The 22,742-nt window shown below is 51.1% G+C and overlaps 1 protein-coding gene across 1 annotated transcript in view; it reads right to left on the bottom strand.

Annotated features, from left to right (window-relative positions):
* LOC104917040 (ATP-dependent chromatin remodeler CHD8-like) overlaps nucleotides 1–22,742 on the bottom strand; it is a 91,977-nt gene that overhangs the window by 50,282 nt on the left and 18,953 nt on the right. The window contains 6 exon segments of the mRNA XM_085215144.1: nucleotides 1,282–1,495; nucleotides 5,304–5,559; nucleotides 12,029–12,172; nucleotides 16,450–16,626; nucleotides 19,020–19,263; nucleotides 20,345–20,466. Of these exon segments, the coding sequence (XP_085071270.1) occupies nucleotides 1,282–1,495; nucleotides 5,304–5,559; nucleotides 12,029–12,172; nucleotides 16,450–16,626; nucleotides 19,020–19,263; nucleotides 20,345–20,466 (1,157 nt within the window).

Here is a 22,742-nt window from a genome sequence, read left to right as displayed (position 1 = left end):
AAGGATCCCGCCCACCCCAAAACCCAACAGAATGGATCCCACCGACCCCAAAACCCAACAGAAGGGATCCCACCCACCCCAAAACCCAACAGAAGGGATCCCACCCACCCCAAAACCCAACAGAAGGGATCCCACCCACCCCAAAACCCAACAGAAGGGATCCCACCCACCCCAAAATCCAACAAAAGGGGTCCCACCCACCCCAAAACCCAACAGAATGGATCCCAACAACCCCCACCCACCCCAAAACCCAACAGAAGGGATCCCACCCACCCCAAAAGCCAACAGAATGGATCCCACCCACCCCAAAATCCAACAAAAGGGGTCCCACCCACCCCAAAACCCAACGGAATGGATCCCACCGACCCCAAAACCCAACAGAAGGGATCCCACCAACCCCAAAACCCAATAGATGAGATCCTATTGATCCCAAAACCCAACAGAATGGATCCCACCGACCCCAAAACCCAACAGAAGGGATCCTATCGATCCCAAAACCCAACGGATGGGGTCCCACCCACCCCAAAACCCAACAAAAGGGATCCCATCCTCCCCAAAACCCAACGGAATGGATCCCACCAACCCCCACCCACCCCAAAACCCAACAGAAGGGATCCTATCAATCCCAAAACCCAACGGAATGGATCCCACCGACCCCAAAACCCAACAGAAGGGATCCCACCGACCCCCACTGACCCCAAAACCCAACGGAATGGATCCCACCCACCCCAAAACCCAACGGAATGGATCCCACCCACCCCAAAATCCAATAGATGAGATCCTATTGATCCCAAAACCCAACAGAATGGATCCCACCGACCCCAAAACCCAATAGATGAGATCCTATTGATCCCAAAACCCAACAGAATGGATCCCACCCACCCCAAAACCCAACAGAAGGGATCCCACCCACCCCAAAACCCAACAGGTGGGATCCCACCCACCTCAAAACCCAACAGAAGGGATCCCACCAACCCCCACCCCAAAACCCAACAGAAGGGATCCTATCGATCCCAAAACCCAACAGAAGGGATCCCACCCACCCCAAAACCCAACAGAAGGGATCCCACCCACCCCAAAACCCAACGGAATGGATCCCACCCACCCCCACCCACCCCAAAACCCAACGGAATAGATCACACCAACCCCCACCAACCCCAAAACCCAACAGGTGGGATCCCGCCCACCCCAAAACCCAACGGAATGGATCCCACCCACCCCAAAAACCTCAAAACCCAGCCTCCTCAGAAACCCCCAAACTCCGCACGCGGCCTCGCACACCTCTTCTGGATGAGGTAATCCTCCAGGATGTCCAGGCATCGCACCATCTGGGAGAAGACCAGCACCTTGTGGCCTCCCGCCTTCAGTTTGGGCAGCAGCTTGTCGAGGAGGACCAGCTTCCCGGCCGAGCGCACCATGGCCTGCAGGTGGAAGTCGTGGGGGACGTGGTGGTGGCAGGAATCCCGGAATTCGGCCAGGATCTTCTCCTCGGCACCTATTTGGGGTGGGGAGGAAGGTTGAGGGGCAACCGAGAGCTCTCAGCGATTTGGAAATCCCGGAAAAATAGGAGTTTGGGGTGGGGTTGGGGGGGGGAATGGAATTAACGGGGCTGGAGAATGTTCTCCTCTGTCTTCTCAAGGCCAGCAGGCGGTGATGGAGAAGGAAAACCCCAAATCCCACAAAACCCCAAAACCCTGATGGATTAAAGAGGAAATCCCAACACATTTAGGGCACTGAAAGTAAGTTATGGGATCAGAAAACAAAGAAACCCCATAAAAATGGGATTGGAGACCTTGGAGAACGTTCTCCTCCATCTCCTCAAAGCCAGCAGGCGCTGATGGAGACGGAAAACCCCAAATCCCAAGAAATCCCAAAAGCTTAATGGATTAAAGAGGAAATCCCAACACATTTAGGGCACTGAAAGTAAGTTATGGGGTCAGAAAATGAAAGAAACCCCATAAAAATGGCATTGCTGGCATTGGAGAACGTTCTCCTCCGTCTTCTCAAAGCCAGCAGGCGCTGACGGAGACGGAAAACCCCAAATCCCACAAAACCCCAAGATTTTCATGAATAAAAGAGGAAATCCCAACACATTTAGGGCACTGAACCTAAGTTATGGGGTCTGAAAACAAAAGAAACCCATAAAAATGGGATTGCTGGCACTGGAGAACGTTCTCCTCCATCTCCTCAAAACCACCGGGCGCTGACGGAGATGGAAAACCCCAAATCCCAAGAAATCCCAAAAGCTTAATGGATTAAAGAGGAAATCCCAACACATTCAGGGCACTGAACCTAAGTTATGGGGTCAAAAAATGAAAGAAACCCCATAAAAATGGCACTGCTGGCCCTGGATAACGTTCTCCTCCATCTCCTCAAAACCACCGGGCGCTGACGGAGACGGAAAACCCCAAATCCCACAAAATCTCCAAACCTTAATGGATTAAAGAGGAAATCCCTTCAGATTTAGGGCACTGAACCTAATCCATGGGGTCAGAAAGCAAAGAAACCCCATAAAAACGGGATTGGTGCTGTTGGAGAACGTTCTCCTCCATCTCCTCAAAGCCACCAGGCGCTGACGGAGACGGAAAACCCCAAATCCCACAAAACCCCAAGATTTTCACGAATAAAAGAGGAAATCCTAATACATTTAGGGCACTGAACCTAAGCTATGGGGTCAGAAAACAAAAGAAACCCCATAAAATTGGGATTGGTGCCGTTGGAGAACGTTCTCCTCCATCTCCTCAAAACCACCGGGCGCTGACGGAGACGGAAAACCCCAAATCCCACAAAACCCCAAAACCCTGATGGATTAAAGAGGAAATCCCAACACATTTAGAGCATCGAGACTAATCCATGGGGTCAGAAAATGAAAGAAACCCCATAAAAATGGGATTGCTGGCATTGGAGAACGTTCTCCTCCATCTCCTCAAAACCACCAGGCGCTGACGGAGACGGAAAACCCCAAATCCCACAAAATCCCCAAAATTTTCATGAAGAAAAGAGGAAATCCCAAAACATTTAGGGCACTGAAACTAAGTTATGGGTCAGAAAACGAAAGAAACCCCATAAAAATGGCATTGCTGGCATTGGAGAACGTTCTCCTCCATCTCCTCAAAGCCACCGGGCGCTGACGGAGACGGAAAACCCCAAATCCCAAGAAATCCCAAAAGCTTAATGGATTAAAGAGGAAATCCCAACACATTTAGGGCATCGAGACTAAGCTATGGGGTCAGAAAGCAAAGAAACCCCATAAAAATGGGATTGGTGCTGTTGGAGAATGTTCTCCTCCATCTCCTCAAAACCACTGGGCGCTGATGGAGAAGGAAAACCCCAAATCCCACAAAACCCCAAGATTTTCATGAATAAAAGAGGAAATCCTAATACATTTAGGGCACTGAACCTAAGCTATGGGGTCAGAAAACAAAAGAAACCCCATAAAATTGGGATTGGTGCTGTTGGAGAACGTTCTCCTCCATCTCCTCAAAACCACCGGGCGCTGACGGAGACGGAAAACCCCAAATCCCACAAAACCCCAAAACCCTAATGGATTAAAGAGGAAATCCCAACACATTTAGAGCATCGAGACTAAGCTATGGGGTCAGAAAACGAAAGAAACCCCATAAAAATGGCACTGCTGGCATTGGAGAACGTTCTCCTCCATCTCCTCAAAGCCACCGGGCGCTGACGGAGACGGAAAACCCCAAATCCCACAAAATCCCCAAAATTTTCATGAAGAAAAGAGGAAATCCCAAAACATTTAGGGCACTGAAACTAAGTTATGGGGTCAGAAAACAAAGAAACCCCATAAAAATGGCATTGGAGACCTTGGAGAACGTTCTCCTCCATCTCCTCAAAACCACCGGGCGCTGACGGAGACGGAAAACTCCAAATCCCAAGAAATCCCAAAAGCTTAATGGATTAAAGAGGAAATCCCAACACATTTAGGGCATCGAGACTAAGTTATGGGGTCAGAAAGCAAAGAAACCCCATAAAAACGGGATTGGTTGCGTTGGAGAACGTTCTCCTCCATCTCCTCAAAACCACCGGGCGCTGACGGAGACGGAAAACCCCAAATCCTAGAAAACCCCAAAACCCTGATGGATTAAAGAGGAAATCCCAACACATTTAGGGCACTGAACCTAAGTTATGGGGTCAGAAAACGAAAGAAACCCCATAAAAATGAGATTGGTGCTGTTGGAGAATGTTCTCCTCCATCTCCTCAAAACCATTGGGCGCTGATGGAGATGGAAAACCCCAAATCCCAAGAAATCCCAAAAGCTTAATGGATTAAAGAGGAAATCCCAACACATTTAGGGCATCGAGACTAAGTTATGGGGTCAGAAAGCAAAGAAACCCCATAAAATATGGCACTGCTGGCATTGGAGAACGTTCCCCTCCATCTCCTCAAAACCACCGGGCGCTGACGGAGACGGAAAACCCCAAATCCCAAAAAATCCCCAAACCCTGATGGATTAAAGAGGAAATCCCAACACATTCAGGGCACTGAACCTAAGTTATGGGGTCAAAAAATGAAAGAAACCCCATAAAAATGGGATTGGTGCTGTTGGAGAACGTTCTCCTCCATCTCCTCAAAACCACCAGGCGCTGACGGAGACGGAAAACCCCAAATCCCACAAAATCCCCAAAATTTTCATGAAGAAAAGAGGAAATCCCAAAACATTTAGGGCACTGAAACTAAGTTATGGGGTCAGAAAACAAAGAAACCCCATAAAAATGGCATTGGAGACCTTGGAGAACGTTCTCCTCCATCTCCTCAAAACCACCGGGCGCTGACGGAGACGAAAACCCCAAATCCCACAAAACCCCAAAACCCTGATGGATTAAAGAGGGAATCCCTTCAGATTTAGGGCACTGAACCTAATCCATAGGGTCAGAAAATGAAAGAAACCCCATAAAAATGGGATTGCTGGCCCTGGATAACGTTCTCCTCCATCTCCTCAAAACCACCGGGCGCTGACGGAGACGGAAAACCCCAAATCCCAAGAAATCCCAAAAGCTTAATGGATTAAAGAGGAAATCCCAACACATTTAGAGCATCGAGACTAAGTTATGGGGTCAGAAAACAAAGAAACCCCATAAAAATGGGATTGGTTGCGTTGGATAACGTTCTCCTCCATCTCCTCAAAACCACCGGGCGCTGACGGAGACGTCAAACCCCAAACCCCAAAACCGCCCCCCCTAAAACCAACCAAACCCCAAACCTTAAGAGCCCCGAGCTCCCCCCCGTCCTGAAGTATTTTTTTTTTGGGGTGGGGCCAAACGGGGGCGGATTTGGGGCTGACCGTTGATGAGGTAGGGGTGGTTGCAGCACTTGCGCAGCTCCATCATGGTGTTGAGGAGGTTGGGCATGTTGGTGTGGCCGGCGCCTTTGGATAGGAAGGAGAAATTCTTCTCCAGAATGGCCCTGTAATATTTCTTCTGGATGTTGGTCAGCTCCACCTCGATGATGGTTTCCTGTTTTGGGGCCAGGTTTTTCTCGACGTCTTCTTTCAGTCGGCGGAGCATCATGGGTTTGAGGATGGCCTGAAGCTTCTGGACCTGTCAGGGTGGTTTGGGAGAAAGGTTTGTAGGGTTTTGGGGGTTTTTGGGATGGTTTGAAGCTTCTGGACCTGTTGGGGTGGTTTTGTAGGGTGAGATCAGAAGGAGAAACAAAAGGGTTTTGGGGTTTTGGGATGGCCTGAAGCTTCTGGACCTGTCGGGGTGGTTTGGGAGAAAGGTTTGTAGGGTTTTGGGGTGGTTTGAAGCTTCTGGATCTGTTGGGGTGGTTTGGGAGAAAGGTTTGTAGGGTTTTGGGGTGGTTTGAAGCTTCTGGATCTGTTTGGGGTGGTTTGGGAAAAAGGTTTGTAGGGTTTTGGGGGTTTTTGGGATGGCCTGAAGCTTCTGGACCTGTTGGGGTGGTTTGGGAGAAAGGTTTGTAGGGTTTTGGGGGTTTTGGGGATGGCCTGAAGCTTCTGGACCTGTTGGGGTGGTTTTGTAGGGTGAGATCAGAAGGAGAAAGGAGACTTTATAGGGTTTTGGGGTGGCCTGAAGCTTCTGGACCTGAGGGGTGGTTTTGTAGGGTGAGATCAGAAGGAGAAAGGAGACTTTATAGGGTTTTGGGGTGGCCTGAAGCTTCTGGACCTGTTGGGGTGGTTTGGGAGAAAGGTTTGTAGGGTTTTGGGGGTTTTGGGGATGGCCTGAAGCTTCTGGATCAGTTGGGGTGGTTTTGTAGGGTGAGATCAGAAGGAGAAAGGAGACTTTATAGGGTTTTGGGGTGGCCTGAAGCTTCTGGATCTGTTGGGGTGGTTTGGGAGAAAGGAAAGGTTTGTAGGGTTTTTGGGGCGGCCTGAAGCTTCTGGATCTGTGGGGTGGTTTTGGAGGGTGAGATCAGAAGGAGAAAGGAAAGGTTTGTAGGGTTTTGGGGGTTTTTGGGGTGGTTTGAAGCTTCTTGACCTGAGGAGTGGTTTTGTAGGGTGAGATCAGAAGGAGAAAGGAGACTTTATAGGGTTTTGGGGTGGCCTGAAGCTTCTGGACCTGAGGAGTGGTTTTGTAGGGTGAGATCAGAAGGAGAAAGGAGACTTTATAGGGTTTTGGGGTGGCCTGAAGCTTCTGGACCTGTTGGGGTGGTTTGGGAGAAAGGAAAGGTTTGTAGGGTTTTGGGGTTTTTGGGATGGCCTGAAGCTTCTGGAACTGAAGAATGGTTTTGTAGGGTGAGATCAGAAGGAGAAAGGAGACTTTATAGGGTTTTGGGATGGCCTGAAGCTTCTGGACCTGAGGGGTGGTTTTGTAGGGTGAGATCAGAAGGAGAAAGGAGACTTTATAGGGTTTTGGGATGGCCTGAAGCTTCTGGACCTGAGGGGTGGTTTTGTAGGGTGAGATCAGAAGGAGAAAGGAGACTTTATAGGGTTTTGGGGTGGCCTGAAGCTTCTGGACCTGAGGGGTGGTTTTGTAGGGTGAGATCAGAAGGAGAAAGGAGACTTTATAGGGTTTGAGGATGGCCTGAAGCTTCTGGACCTGTTGGGGTGGTTTGGGAGAAAGGTTTGTAGGGTTTTGGGGTGGTTTGAAGCTTCTGGACCTGTTGGGGTGGTTTTGTAGGGTGAGATCAGAAGGAGAAACAAAAGGGTTTTGGGGTTTTGGGGTGGCCTGAAGCTTCTGGATCTGTGGGGTGGTTTTGGAGGGGGAGATCAGAAGGAGAAAGGAAAGGTTTGTAGGGTTTTTGGGGTTTTTGGGGTGGCCTGAAGCTTCTGGATCTGTTGGGGTGGTTTTGGAGGACAGAAAGGTTTGTAGGGTTTGTAGGGTTTTTGGGGTGGCCTGAAGCTTCTGGATCTGTCGGGGTGCTTTGGGAAAAAGGTTTGTAGGGTTTTTGGGGTTTTTGGGGTGGCCTGAAGCTTCTGGACCTGAGGGGTGGTTTGGGAGAAAGGTTTGTAGGGTTTTGGGGGTTTTGGGGATGGTTTGAAGCTTCTGGACCTGTTGGGGTGGTTTGGGAGAAAGGTTTGTAGGGTTTTGGGGGTTTTGGGGATGGCCTGAAGCTTCTGGACCTGTTGGGGTGGTTTGGGAGAAAGGTTTGTAGGGTTTTGGGGGTTTTGGGGATGGCCTGAAGCTTCTGGACCTGTTGGGGTGGTTTGGGAGAAAGGTTTGTAGGGTTTTGGGGGTTTTGGGGATGGCCTGAAGCTTCTGGACCTGTTGGGGTGGTTTTGGAGGGGGAGATCAGAAGGAGAAAGGAAAGGTTTGTAGGGTTTTTGGCGTTTTTGGGTTTTTGGGGTGGCCTGAAGCTTCTGGACCTGAGGGGTGGTTTTGTAGGGTGAGATCAGAAGGAGAAACAAAAGGGTTTTGGGGTTTTTGGGATGGCCTGAAGCTTCTGGATCTGTTGGGGTGGTTTTGTAGGGTGAGATCAGAAGGAGAAAGGAGACTTTATAGGGTTTTGGGGTGGCCTGAAGCTTCTGGACCTGAGGGGTGGTTTTGTAGGGTGAGATCAGAAGGAGAAACAAAAGGGTTTTGGGGTTTTTGGGATGGTTTGAAGCTTCTGGATCTGTTGGGTGGTTTTGGAAGGGGAGAAAGGAAAGGTTTGTAGGGTTTTGGGGTTTTTGGGGTGGTTTGAAGCTTCTGGATCACTTGGGGTGGTTTTGTAGGGTGAGATCAGAAGGAGAAAGGAGACTTTATAGGGTTTGAGGATGGCCTGAAGCTTCTGGACCTGTTGGGGTGGTTTGGGAGAAAGGTTTGTAGGGTTTTGGGGGTTTTGGGGTGGCCTGAAGCTTCTGGACCTGTTGGGGTGGTTTGGAAGAAAGGTTTGTAGGGTTTTGGGGGTTTTTGGGATGGTTTGAAGCTTCTGGATCTGTTGGGTGGTTTTGGAGGAGGATAAAGGAAAGGTTTGTAGGGTTTTTGGGATGGCCTGAAGCTTCTGGACCTGAGGGGTGGTTTTGTAGGGTGAGATCAGAAGGAGAAACAAAAGGGTTTTGGGGTTTTGGGATGGCCTGAAGCTTCTGGATCTGTTGGGGTGGTTTTGGAGGGGGAGAAAGGAAAGGTTTGTAGGGTTTTTGGGTTTTTGGGATGGCCTGAAGCTTCTGGACCTGAGGGGTGGTTTTGTAGGGTGAGATCAGAAGGAGAAAGGAGACTTTATAGGGTTTTGGGGTGGCCTGAAGCTTCTGGACCTGAGGGGTGGTTTTGTAGGGTGAGATCAGAAGGAGAAACAAAAGGGTTTTGGGGTTTTGGGATGGCCTGAAGCTTCTGGACCTGAGGAGTGGTTTTGTAGGGTGAGATCAGAAGGAGAAAGGAAAGGTTTGTAGGGTTTTGGGGGTTTTTGGGATGGCCTGAAGCTTCTGGACCTGAGGAGTGGTTTTGTAGGGTGAGATCAGAAGGAGAAAGGAGACTTTATAGGGTTTTGGGGTGGCCTGAAGCTTCTGGACCTGAGGGGTGGTTTTGTAGGGTGAGATCAGAAGGAGAAAGGAGACTTTATAGGGTTTGAGGATGGCCTGAAGCTTCTGGACCTGTGGGGTGGTTTGGGAGAAAGGTTTGTACGGTTTTGGGGGTTTTGGGGATGGTTTGAAGCTTCTGGATCTGTTGGGGTGGTTTTGGAGGGGGAGAAAGGAAAGGTTTGTAGGGTTTTTGGGGTTTTTGGGATGGCCTGAAGCTTCTGGATCTGTGGGGTGGTTTTGTAGGGTGAGATCAGAAGGAGAAAGGAGACTTTATAGGGTTTTGGGATGGCCTGAAGCTTCTGGACCTGTTGGGGTGGTTTTGTAGGGTGAGATCAGAAGGAGAAACAAAAGGGTTTTGGGGTTTTGGGATGGCCTGAAGCTTCTGGATCTGTGGGGTGGTTTGGGAGAAAGGTTTGTACGGTTTTGGGGGTTTTGGGGATGGTTTGAAGCTTCTGGATCTGTTGGGGTGGTTTTGTAGGGTGAGATCAGAAGGAGAAAGGAGACTTTATAGAGTTTTGGGGTGGCCTGAAGCTTCTGGACCTGAGGGGTGGTTTTGTAGGGTGAGATCAGAAGGAGAAAGGAGACTTTATAGGGTTTTGGGATGGCCTGAAGCTTCTGGACCTGTTGGGGTGGTTTGGGAGAAAGGTTTGTAGGGTTTTGGGGGTTTTTGGGATGGTTTGAAGCTTCTGGATCTGTTGGGGTGGTTTTGGAGGGGGAGATCAGAAGGAGAAAGGGAAGGTTTGTAGGGTTTTGGGGTTTTTGGGATGGCCTGAAGCTTCTGGACCTGTTGGGGTGGTTTTGGAGGGGGAGATCAGAAGGAGAAAGGAAAGGTTTGTAGGGTTTTTGGGGTGGCCTGAAGCTTCTGGACCTGTTGGGGTGGTTTGGGAGGAGAGAAAGGTTTGTAGGGTTTTTGGGATGGCCTGAAGCTTCTGGATCTGTTGGGGTGGTTTGGGAGAAAGGTTTGTAGGGTTTTGGGGGTTTTTGGGATGGCCTGAAGCTTCTGGATCACTTGGGGTGGTTTTGTAGGGTGAGATCAGAAGGAGAAAGGAGACTTTATAGGGTTTGAGGATGGCCTGAAGCTTCTGGACCTGTTGGGGTGGTTTGGGAGAAAGGTTTGTAGGGTTTTGGGGGTTTTGGGGTGGCCTGAAGCTTCTGGATCTGTTGGGGTGGTTTGGGAGAAAGGTTTGTAGGGTTTTGGGGGTTTTGGGGATGGTTTGAAGCTTCTGGACCTGTTGGGGTGGTTTTGTAGGGTGAGATCAGAAGGAGAAACAAAAGGGTTTTGGGGTTTTGGGATGGCCTGAAGCTTCTGGACCTGTCGGGGTGGTTTGGGAGAAAGGTTTGTAGGGTTTTGGGGGTTTTTGGGATGGTTTGAAGCTTCTGGATCTGTTGGGTGGTTTTGGAAGGGGAGAAAGGAAAGGTTTGTAGGGTTTTGGGGGTTTTAGGGATGGCCTGAAGCTTCTGGATCTGTGGGGTGGTTTTGTAGGGTGAGATCAGAAGGAGAAAGGAGACTTTATAGGGTTTGAGGATGGCCTGAAGCTTCTGGACCTGTTGGGGTGGTTTGGGAGAAAGGTTTGTAGGGTTTTGGGGGTTTTTGGGATGGTTTGAAGCTTCTGGATCTGTTTTCAGTCTTGTAGGGTGAGACCAGAAGGAGAAAGGAGACTTTATAGGGTTTTGGGGTGGCCTGAAGCTTCTGGACCTGAGGGGTGGTTTTGTAGGGTGAGATCAGAAGGAGAAAGGAGACTTTATAGGGTTTTGGGGTGGCCTGAAGCTTCTGGACCTGTTGGGGTGGTTTGGGAGAAAGGTTTGTAGGGTTTTGGGGGTTTTGGGATGGTTTGAAGCTTCTGGACCTGTGGGGTGGTTTTGTAGGGTGAGATCAGAAGGAGAAACAAAAGGGTTTTGGGGTTTTGGGATGGCCTGAAGCTTCTGGACCTGAGGGGTGGTTTTGTAGGGTGAGATCAGAAGGAGAAAGGAGACTTTATAGGGTTTTGGGATGGCCTGAAGCTTCTGGACCTGAGGGGTGGTTTTGTAGGGTGAGATCAGAAGGAGAAAGGAGACTTTATAGGGTTTTGGATGGCCTGAAGCTTCTGGACCTGAGGGGTGGTTTTGTAGGGTGAGATCAGAAGGAGAAACAAAAGGGTTTTGGGGTTTTGGGATGGCCTGAAGCTTCTGGACCTGAGGAGTGGTTTTGTAGGGTGAGATCAGAAGGAGAAAGGAGACTTTATAGGGTTTTGGGATGGCCTGAAGCTTCTGGACCTGTTGGGGTGGTTTGGGAGAAAGGAAAGGTTTGTAGGGTTTTGGGGGTTTTTGGGATGGCCTGAAGCTTCTGGAACTGAAGAATGGTTTTGTAGGGTGAGATCAGAAGGAGAAAGGAGACTTTATAGGGTTTGAGGATGGCCTGAAGCTTCTGGACCTGTTGGGGTGGTTTGGGAGAAAGGTTTGGAGGGTTTTGGGGGTTTTTGGGATGGTTTGAAGCTTCTGGATCTGTGGGGTGGTTTGGGAGAAAGGTTTGTAGGGTTTTTGGGATGGCCTGAAGCTTCTGGACCTGAGGGGTGGTTTTGTAGGGTGAGATCAGAAGGAGAAAGGAGACTTTATAGGGTTTTGGGATGGCCTGAAGCTTCTGGACCTGAGGGGTGGTTTTGTAGGGTGAGATCAGAAGGAGAAACAAAAGGGTTTGGGGGTTTTGGGATGGCCTGAAGCTTCTGGATCTGTGGGGTGGTTTTGGAGGGGGAGATCAGAAGGAGAAAGGAAAGGTTTGTAGGGTTTTGGGGGTTTTTGGGGATGGTTTGAAGCTTCTGGATCTGTGGGGTGGTTTGGGAGAAAGGTTTGTAGGGTTTTTGGGATGGCCTGAAGCTTCTGGACCTGAGGGGTGGTTTTGTAGGGTGAGATCAGAAGGAGAAACAAAAGGGTTTTGGGGTTTTGGGATGGCCTGAAGCTTCTGGACCTGTGGGTGTCTTTGTAGGGTGAGGAGAAGATCAGGAAGAGGAGAAGGGAAACTTTTTAGGGTTTTTTGGGCTGGTTTGAAGCTTTTGATCCCGTTGGTGTTTTTTCGTTGTTTTTTTTTTTTTTGTAGGGTGAGAAAGGGAAACTTTTTATAGGGTTTTTGGGGATGTCCTCACCTGCTCCTCTGTTTTGAGGTCACCGAAATCCTTGAGGAATTCGGCCTCGGAGGGGAACTGGGACGGCTCCAGGAAGTGGAGAAGGGAGAAGAGCTCCTCCACCGTGTTCTGCAGCGGCGTGCCGGTCAGCAGCACCTTGTGCTCCTGGGGGGGAAAAAGGGCTTTGGGGAACCTCAAAACGCCTCCCAGACCCTATAAAAACCACCATCACCGTCCTATAGGGCATGGGATGGTCACAAATGTCCCTAAACACGACCAAGATCCCATTAAAACCTTCCAAGTGTTCTCCTGATGCTTCCGTTGATCCCAAAAGACTCCAATCCCAACCCAGACCCCATAAAGGCCTTCAGGACATCCATAGGGCATGGGATGACCCCAAATGTCCCCAGACCCAACACAGACCCCATAAAAGCCACCATCACCGTCCTATAGGGCATGGGATGGCCACAAATGTCCCTAAACACGACCAAGATCCCATTGAAACCTTCCAAGCCTTCTGCTGATGCTGCCGTTGATCTCAAAAGACTCCAATCCCAACCCAGACCCCATAAACGCCTTCAGGACAATCCTATAGGGCATGGGATGACCCCAATCCCAACCCAGACCCCATAAAAACCACCATCACCGTCCCATAGGGCATGGGATGGCCCAAATGTCCCTAAACACGACCAAGATCCCATTAGAATCTTCCAAGCCTTCTCCTGATGCTTCCGTTGATCCCAAAAGACTCCAAACCCAACCCAGACCCCATAAACGCTTCAGACGATCTATAGGCATGGATGACCCAAACCCAACCCAGACCCCATAAAACCACATCACCCTCCCATAGGGCATGGGATGACCCCAAATGTCCCCAGACCCAACACAGACCCCATAAACACCACCACCACCGACCAATAGGGCATGGGATGGCCACAAATGTCCCTAAACACGACCAAGATCCCATTAAAACCTTCCAAGTGTTCTCCTGATGCTTCCGTTGATCCCAAAAGACTCCAATCCCAACCCAGACCCCATAAAGGCCTTCAGGACAATCCCATAGGGCATGGGATGACCCCAAATGTCCCCAGACCCAACACAGACCCCATAAAAGCCACCATCACCGTCCTATAGGGCATGGGATGGCCACAAATGTCCCTAAACACGACCAAGATCCCATTGAAACCTTCCAAGCCTTCTGCTGATGCTGCCGTTGATCTCAAAAGACTCCAATCCCAACCCAGACCCCATAAACGCCTTCAGGACAATCCTATAGGGCATGGGATGACCCCAATCCCAACCCAGACCCCATAAAAACCACCATCACCGTCCCATAGGGCATGGGATGGCCCCAAATGTCCCTAAACACGACCAAGATCCCATTAAATCTTCCAAGCCTTCTCCTGATGCTTCCGTTGATCCCAAAAGACTCCAAACCCAACCCAGACCCCATAAACGCCTTCAGGACGATCCTATAGGGCATGGGATGACCCCAAACCCAACCCAGACCCCATAAAAACCACCATCACCGTCCCATAGGGCATGGGATGGCCACAAATGTCCCAAAACACGACCAAGATCCCATAAACACCTTCCAAGCCTTCTGCTGATGCTGCCGTTGATCTCAAAAGACTCCAATCCCAACCCAGACCCCATAAACGCCTTCAGGACGATCCTATAGGGCATGGGATGACCCCAAATGTCCCCAGTCCCAACCCAGACCCCATAAACACCTTCAGGACCATGCCATAAACACCTTCCAAGCCTTCACCTGATGCTTCTGTTGATCTCAAAAGACCCCTCTACCCACTCTATATGGGATTTCCTGACCCCCCACCACCCATATGGGATTTCCTGACCCCCCACCACCCCATATGGATTTCCTCACCCCCACCACCTTATAGGGTTTTCCTGAGCCCTGACCCCAACCAATCCACGTACTTCAGGCTCTCGCACTTCTTGACTCCATGTGCCTCATCGACATCCCAGCCCCCACACCACCCATATGGGATTTCCTCACCCCACCACCCCATATGGGATTTCCTCACCCCTCACCACCCCATATGGGATTTCCTCACCCCTCACCACCCCTATGGGATTTCCTCCACCCCCACCACCTTATAGGGTTTTCCCTCATCCCCCACCACACCCATATGGGATTTCCTCACCCCCCCACCCCATATGGGATTTCCTCACCCCCACCACCTTATAGGGTTTTCCCTCACCCCCCCCCACCCCATATGGGATTTCCTCACCCCCTACCACCCCATATGGGATTTCCTCATCCCCACCACCCCATATGGGATTCCCTCAACCCCCACCAACTTATAGGGTTTTCCCTCACCCCGTACCCACTCTATATGGGATTTCCTCACCCCCACCACTCCATATGGGATTTCCTCACCCCCACCACCCCATATGGGATTTCCTCACCCTCACCACCCATATGGGATTTCCTCACCCCCACCAACTTATAGGGTTTTTCCTCACCCTCTACCACTCTATATGGATTTCCTCACCCACCCCCATATGGGTTCCCTCAACCCCACCAACTTATAGGGTTTTCCCTCACCCGTACCCACTCTATATGGGATTTCCTCACCCCCTACCACCCCATATGGGATTTCCTCACCCCCACCACCCCATATGGGGTTCCCTCAACCCCCACCAACTTATAGGGTTTCCCCACCCCTACCACTCTATATGGATTTCCTGACCCCGCACCCGTTATAGGGTTTCAGGAGCCGACCCCATACCAGATCCATGTGTTTCAGGCTGTCCAGCAGCTTGCAGTCGATGCACCTCATCGACATCCTCAGCCCCCCACCACCCTTATAGGGTTTCTCACCCCCCATCACCCCATTGGATTTCCTCACCCCCTACCACCCCATATGGATTTCCTCATCCCCACCACCCCATATGGGATTTCCTGGACCCCGATCCCACACCACATCCACGTACTTGAGGCTCTTGCACATCATCACATCCTCAGCCACCCCACCAACTTATAGGTTTTCCCTCAGCCCCCCACCAACTTATAGGGTTTCCTACCACCCCTACCACCCCATATGGGATTTCCTCATCCCCACCACCCCATATGGGATTTCCTGGACCCCGATCCCACACCACATCCACGTACTTGAGGCTCTTGCACATCATCGACATCCTCAGCCCCCCACCAACTTATAGGGTTTTCCCTCAGCCCCTACCACCCCATATGGGATTTCCTCACCCCCTACCACCCCATATGGGATTTCCTCAGCCCCCCAACCACCCCATATGGGATTTCCTCACCCCCCCCGACCCCGTATTGGATTTCCTCACCCCCACCACCCCATATGGGGTTCCCTCAACCCCCACCAACTTATAGGGTTTCCCTCACCCCGTACCCACTCTATATGGGATTTCCTGACCCCGCACCCCGTTATAGGGTTTCAGGAGCCCGACCCCATACCAGATCCATGTGTTTCAGGCTGTCCAGCAGCTTGCAGTCGATGCACCTCATCGACATCCTCAGCCCCCCACCACCCCATATGGGATTTCCTCACCCCCCATCACCCCATATGGGATTTCCTCACCCCCCTACCACCCCATATGGGATTTCCTCATCCCCACCACCCCATATGGGATTTCCTGGACCCCGATCCCACACCACATCCACGTACTTGAGGCTCTTGCACATCATCGACATCCTCAGCCCCCCACCAACTTATAGGGTTTTCCCTCAGCCCCTACCACCCCATATGGGATTTCCTCACCCCCTACCACCCCATATGGGATTTCCTCATCCCCACCACCCCATATGGGATTTCCTGGACCCCGATCCCACACCACATCCACGTACTTGAGGCTCTTGCACATCATCGACATCCTCAGCCCCCCACCAACTTATAGGGTTTTCCCTCAGCCCCTACCACCCCATATGGGATTTCCTCACCCGTACCACCCCATATGGGATTTCCTCACCCCCACCACCCCATATGGGATTTCCTCACCCCCCCCGACCCCGTATTGGATTTCCTCACCCCGTACCCACTCCATATGGGATTTCCTCACCCCTCACCACCCCGTATGGGATTTCCTGACCCCGCACCCCGTTATAGGGTTTCAGGAGCCCGACCCCATACCAGATCCATGTGTTTCAGGCTGTCCAGCAGCTTGCAGTCGATGCACCTCATCGACACCCTCAGCCCCCCACCACCCCATATGGGATTTCCTCACCCCCCCCACCCCATATGGGATTTCCTCACCCTCACCAACCCAATATGGGATTTCCTGGACCCCAATCCCACACCACATCCACGTACTTGAGGCTCTTGCACATCATCGACATCCTCAGCCCCCCACCAACTTATAGGGTTTTCCCTCACCCCGTACCCACTCTATATGGGATTTCCTGACCCCGCACCCCGTTATAGGGTTTCGGGAGCCCGACCCCATACCAGATCCATGTGTTTCAGGCTGTCCAGCAGCTTGCAGTTGCGGTTTTTCAGTCGATGCGCCTCGTCGATGATGACGCAGCGCCATTCGATCTCCCTCAGCTCCGGGCAGTCGGACAAAATCATTTCGAAGGTGGTGATCAGGGCGTCGAATTTGTAGGCGCCGGGGATGAGTCGACCCTATAAAGGTTAAGAAACCCTAAACTCAACCCCGGGGGCGGCGGGATCCTATAAATTGGGGGGGGGGTTTTTTTTGGGGTCACAGGGGTCCCCCGTTTGTGGCAGGTTGGCATTTTGTGGTTGTGGGGTTGGAGTTTCTGAAGGCTCGCTGGAGGTTGAAGGTTGGGAGGATGATTTGTAAGGTTGGGTTTTTTTTTTTTTTGTGGGGTTTTTTGTGGGGTTTTTGAGGGTTGTTCTCGTCCACTTGATTTCCTACACCCTCAGTAGGAGCTAAAAGGGTTTTTATGGGGTTTTTATGGGGTTTTTCTGTCGGGTTTTGAGGTTTCTTCTCATCCCCTTCCTCTCCTCCACCCTCAGCAGGATCTAAAAGGGGTTTTATGGGGATATTTATGGGGTTTTTGTGCGGTTTGAGGGTTGTTCTCGTCCACTTGATTTCCTACACCCTCAGTAGGAGCTAAAAGGGTTTTTATGGGGTTTTTCTGTGGGGTTTTTATGGGTTTTGAGGCTTCTTCTCGTCCCCTTCCTCTCCTCCACTCTCAGTAGGATCTAAAAGGGTTTTTATGGGGTTTTTCTGTGGGGTTTTTATGGGGCTTTTATGTGGTTTTGAGGTTTCTTCTCATCCCATTCCTCTCCTCTACTCTCAGCAGGATCTAAAAGGGTTTTTATGGGGATATTTATGGGGTTTTTCTGGGGTTTTTATGGGTTTTGAGGCTTCTTCTCGTCCCCTTCCTCTCCTCCACCCTCAGCAGGATCTAAAAGGGTTTTTATGGGGATATTTATGGGGTTTTTATGGGGTTTTGAGCCTTCTTCTCATCCCATTCCTCTCCTCTACTCTCAGCAGGACCTAAAAGGGTTTTTATGGGGATATTTATGGGGTTTTTCTGGGGTTTTTATGGGTTTTGAGGCTTCTTCTCGTCCCCTTCCTCTCCTCCACCCTCAGTAGGATCTAAAAGGGGTTTTATGGGGATATTTGTGGGGTTTTTATGGGGTTCTGAGGCTTCTTCTCATCCCCTTCCTCTCCTCCATCCTCAGTAGGATCTAAAAGGGTTTTTATGGGGTTTTTCTGTGGGGTTTTTATGGGGCTTTTATGGGGTTTTGAGGTTTCTTCTCATCCCATTCCTCTCCTCTACTCTCAGCAGGATCTAAAAGGGTTTTTATGGGGATATTTATGGGGTTTTTCTGGGGTTTTTATGGGGTTTTGAGGTTTCTTCTCATCCCCTTGATTTCCTCCACCCACAGGAGGATCTAAAAGGGTTTTTATGGGGACATTTATGGGCTTTTTCTGGGGTTTTTATGGGGTTTCGAGCCTTCTTCTCATGCCCTTGATTTCCTCCACCCTCAGCAGGATCTAAAAGGGTTTTTATGGGGACATTTATGGGGTTTTTCTGGGGTTTTTATGGGGTTTTGAGCCTTCTTCTCATCCCCTTCCTTTCCTCCACCCTCAGTCGGATCTAAAAGGGTTTTTATGGGGACATTTATGGGGTTTTTATGGGGTTTTTATGGGGTTTTGAGCCTTCTTCTCATGCCCTTGATTTCCTCCACCCTCAGCAGGATCTAAAAGGGTTTTTATGGGGACATTTATGGGGTTTTTCTGGGGTTTTTATGGGGTTTTGAGGCTTCTTCTCATCCCCTTCCTCTCCTCCATCCTCAGCAGGATCTAAAACGGTTTTTTATGGGGTTTTTATGGGGTTTTGAGGTTTCTTCTCATCCCCTTGATTTCCTCCACCCTCAGCAGGATCTAAAAGGGTTTTTATGGGGACATTTATGGGGTTTTTATGGGGTTTTTATGGGGTTTTGAGGTTTCTTCTCGTCCCCTTCCTCTCCTCCACCCTCAACAGGATCTAAAAGGGTTTTTATGGGGATATTTATGGTGTTTTTATGGGGTTTTGATGCTTCTTCTCATCCCCTTCCTCTCCTCCACCCTCAGCAGGATCTAAAAGGGTTTTTTATGGGGTTTTTATGGGGTTTTGAGGTTTGTTTCTGTCCCCTTCCTCTCCTCCACCCTCAGCACGATCTAAAAGGGTTTTTATGGGGACATTTATGGGGTTTTTATGGGGTTTTTATGGGATTTTTATGGGGTTTTTATGGGGTTTTGAGGTTTCTTCTCATCCCCTTCCTTTCCTCCACCCTCAGCAGGATCTAAAAGGGTTTTTATGGGGACATTTATGGGATTTTATGGGGTTTTTATGGGGTTTTGAGGCAGCTTCTCATCCCTTGATTTCCTCCACCCTCAGCAGGATCTAAAAGGGTTTTCATGGGGACATTTATGGGCTTTTTGTGGGGTTTTGAGCCTTCTTCTCATCCCCCCTCGACCCTCTGCTCCTAAGAACCCCTCAACGCCCTTTTTTTTTTCCGTCTCCATCCCAGGTTTTTTTTTTTGCTCCTTTCCTCACCCTGGAATCCTTGCAGTACATCTCATACTGCTGTATCATCTGCCTTGAAGCCAGGCTGCCGTGATAAACGATGCTGTTCATTTCAGTCCAAGTATTAAATTCCCTTTCCCAATTCGTGATGGTAGAAAGGGGGGCGATGACCAAAAAAGGCCCCCGGATTCCCACGTTGGAAACTTCCTGCAGGAAGGCGATGGATTGGATGGTTTTCCCCAATCCCATCTCGTCGGCCAGGATGCAATTCTGCCTGCATTCAGAGGGGGGGCGGAAAAAAGGAAAAAAGGGGATGAAAAAAAACAAAAAAGAAGCGGGTGAGGATGATTTCACACAATCACAGAACTGTAGGGGCTGGAAGGGACCTCTAGAGATCATCCAGACCAACCCCCTGCCAAAGCAGCTCCCTACACCAGGTAGGCATCCAGGTGAGACTTGAATATCTGCAGAGAAGGAGACTCCACAACCCCCCTGTGCAGCCTGTTCCAGTGCTCCGTCACCTCACCTAAAGAAGTTCTGATGCACATCCATGTGAAACTTCCTACGCTGCATTTTATGTCCGTTTCCCCTCGTCCTGTCTCCACGCACCGCTATGGCCACCACACCTCAGAAATGTATAAACCTGGATCAGGTCCCCTCTCAGTCTTCTTTTCTCAAGGCTGAATAGATCCACTCAGCCTTTCTCCATAGGGGAGATGCTCCAGGCCCTTCGCCATCTTTGCGGCCCTCCGCTGGACTCTTTCCAAGAGACCCCTGTCCTTTTTGTACCGGGGAGCCCAGAACTGGACACAGCGCTCCAGATGAGACCTCACCAGGGCAGAGCAGAGGGGGAGGATCACCTCCCTCGACCTGCTGGACACGCTCTTTTTAATGCACCCCTGAATGCCGTTGGCCTTTTTGGCCACGAGGGCACACATGGCCAAGCTGTCGTCCAGCAGGACGCCCAGGTTCCTCTGTGCAGAGCTCCTCTCCAGCAGCTCATCCCCCAGCCTGTACCAATGCATGCAATTATTCCTCCCTAGGTGTAAGATCCTACGCTTGCTTTTGCATGCAATTATTCCTCCCTAGGTGTCAGACCCTACGCTTGCTTGTGTTGAACCTCATCCGGTTTCTTCCTGCCCAGCTCTGCAGCCTGTCCAGGTCTCGCTGAATGGCAGCGCAGCCTTCAGGAGTATCAACCAATCCTCCCGACTTCGTATCACCAGCAAACTTGCTGATGGTGCCCACTGTCCCCTCATCGATGTCATTGATGAAGGTGTTGAACGAGACCGGACCCAGCACAGACCCCTGGGGTCTTTGATGACGATGATGACGATGACGAAGGCGATGCTCACCTGTTGTACCAGTTGAAAAGCAACCAGTTGACCCCTTCCAGCTGGTATTCGCGGAGCTGGTTGTGGTTTTTGTACTCGTGGGATGATTCGAGTTTCTTCCAAGAGCCGGCTTGAGGACGGGGCTGTTTGGGGGAGAGGGGGGGGGGGAAAAATAGGGGGGCGAATTGGTTTTGGGGGCTGCGGTGGGAAAAAAGATGTTTTGGGGGCTGTGGTGGGGAAAAGGGGGGGGAAAAAGATGTTTTGGGGGGGAAAAAGATGTTTTGGGGGCTGTGGTGGGGAGAAGGGGGGGGGAAAAGATGTTTTGGGGGAAAAAAAGATGTTTTGGGGGTTGTGGTGGGGAAAAGGGGGGGGAAAAAAAGATGTTTTGGGGGAAAAAAAGATGTTTTCGGGGCTGTGGTGGGGAGAAGGGGGGGAAAAAGATGTTTTGGGGGAAAAAAAGATGTTTGGGGGGAAAAAAAGATGTTTGGGGGGAAAAAAAGATGTTTTGGGGGCTGTGGTGGGGAGAAGGGGGGGGAAAAGATGTTTTGGGGGAAAAAAAGATGTTTTGGGGGCTGTGGTGGGGAAAAGGGGGGGGGAAAAGATGTTTTGGGGGAAAAAAAGATGTTTTGGGGGCTGTGGTGGGGAGAAGGGGGGGAAAAGATGTTTTGGGGGAAAAAAAAGATGTTTGGGGGGAAAAAAAGATGTTTGGGGGGAAAAAAAGATGTTTGGGGGGAAAAAAAGATGTTTTGGGGGCTGTGGTGGGGAGAAGGGGGGAAAAAAAGATGTTTTGGGGGCTGTGGTGGGGAGAAGGGGGGGGAAAAAGATGTTTTGGGGGAAAAAAAGATGTTTTGGGGCTGTGGTGGGGGAAGGGGGGGAAAAGATGTTTTGGGGGAAAAAAAGATGTTTTGGGGGGAAAAAAAGATGTTTTGGGGGAAAAAAGATGTTTTGGGGGAAAAAAAAGATGTTTTGGGGGAAAAAAAAGATGTTTTGGGGGAAAAAAAGATGTTTTGGGGGCTGTGGTGGGGAGAAGGGGGGGAAAAAAGATGTTTTGGGGGAAAAAAAGATGTTTTGGGGAAAAAAAGATGTTTTGGGGGCTGTGGTGGGGAAAAGGGGGGGGAAAAGATCCCAGCAGCACAGACTGGGAGGAGGGGAATCCCAGCAGCACAGACTGGGAGGGGGGGAATCCCAGCAGCACAGACTGGGAGGAGGGGAATCCCAGCAGCACAGACTGGGAGGGGTGGAATCCCAGCAGCACAGACTGGGAGGGGGGGAATCCCAGCAGCACAGACTGGGAGGGGGGGAATCCCAGCATCGCAGACTGGGAGGGGGGGAATCCCAGCATCGCAGACTGGGAGGGGGGGGAATCCCAGCATTACAGACTGGGAGGGGGGGAATCCCAGCATTACAGACTGGGAGGGGGGGAATCCCAGCAACGCAGACTGGGAGGGGGGGAATCCCAGCAACGCAGACTGGGAGGGGGGGAATCCCAGCAGCACAGACTGGGAGGGGGGGAATCCCAGCAACGCAGACTGGGAGGGGGGGAATCCCAGCAACGCAGACTGGGAGGGGGGGAATCCCAGCAACACAGACTGGGAGGGGGGGAATCCCAGCAGCACAGACTGGGAGGGGGGGAATCCCAGCAGCACAGACTGGGAGGGGGGGAATCCCAGCAGCACAGACTGGGAGGGGGGGAATCCCAGCAGCACAGACTGGGAGGGGGGGAATCCCAGCATTACAGACTGGGAGGGGGGGAATCCCAGCATTACAGACTGGGAGGGGGGGAATCCCAGCAGCACAGACTGGGAGGGGGGGAATCCCAGCAGCACAGACTGGGAGGGGGGGAATCCCAGCAACGCAGACTGGGAGGGGGGGAATCCCAGCAACGCAGACTGGGAGGGGGGGAATCCCAGCAGCGCAGACTGGGAGGGGGGGAATCCCAGCAGCGCAGACTGGGAGGGGGGAATCCCAGCAGCACAGACTGGGAGGGGGGGAATCCCAGCAACGCAGACTGGGAGGGGGGGAATCCCAGCAACGCAGACTGGGAGGGGGGGAATCCCAGCAACACAGACTGGGAAGGGGGTTGGAATTTCATCATCCTTGAGGTCCCGTCCGACCCAAAGCACTCGGTGATGCTTTTAGAGGGTGGACACTGACGGAGAGCTGGGTGTGAAAGGGAATCCTGGCGTGGATCAGGAATGAAGAGCTGAGTAGGAGCAGGGAAATCATCTCAGCCCTGCAATCTGCGTTGGTGGGGCTTTCAGTTCCAGTGCTGGGTTCAGTTTTGGGTACCTCAGGCATCGGAAAAAAAAACCACTGGGGTGTTGGAGGAGGTGCAAAGAAAAGCTGTAAGGGTTGGAGGGATGAGGAGAGGCCCTGTGGGGGTGTTTGGCCTGGGGGAAAAGAGGCTGGAAGGTGATTG

This window comes from Meleagris gallopavo, unplaced genomic scaffold (genome assembly GCF_905368555.1).
Source record: "Meleagris gallopavo unplaced genomic scaffold, MGAL_WU_HG_1.1 scaffold_6, whole genome shotgun sequence".
Taxonomy (NCBI): Eukaryota; Metazoa; Chordata; class Aves; order Galliformes; family Phasianidae; genus Meleagris; species Meleagris gallopavo.
The sequence above is the reverse complement of the archived record's forward strand: the minus strand, read 5'-3'. Positions and strand labels throughout refer to the sequence as shown.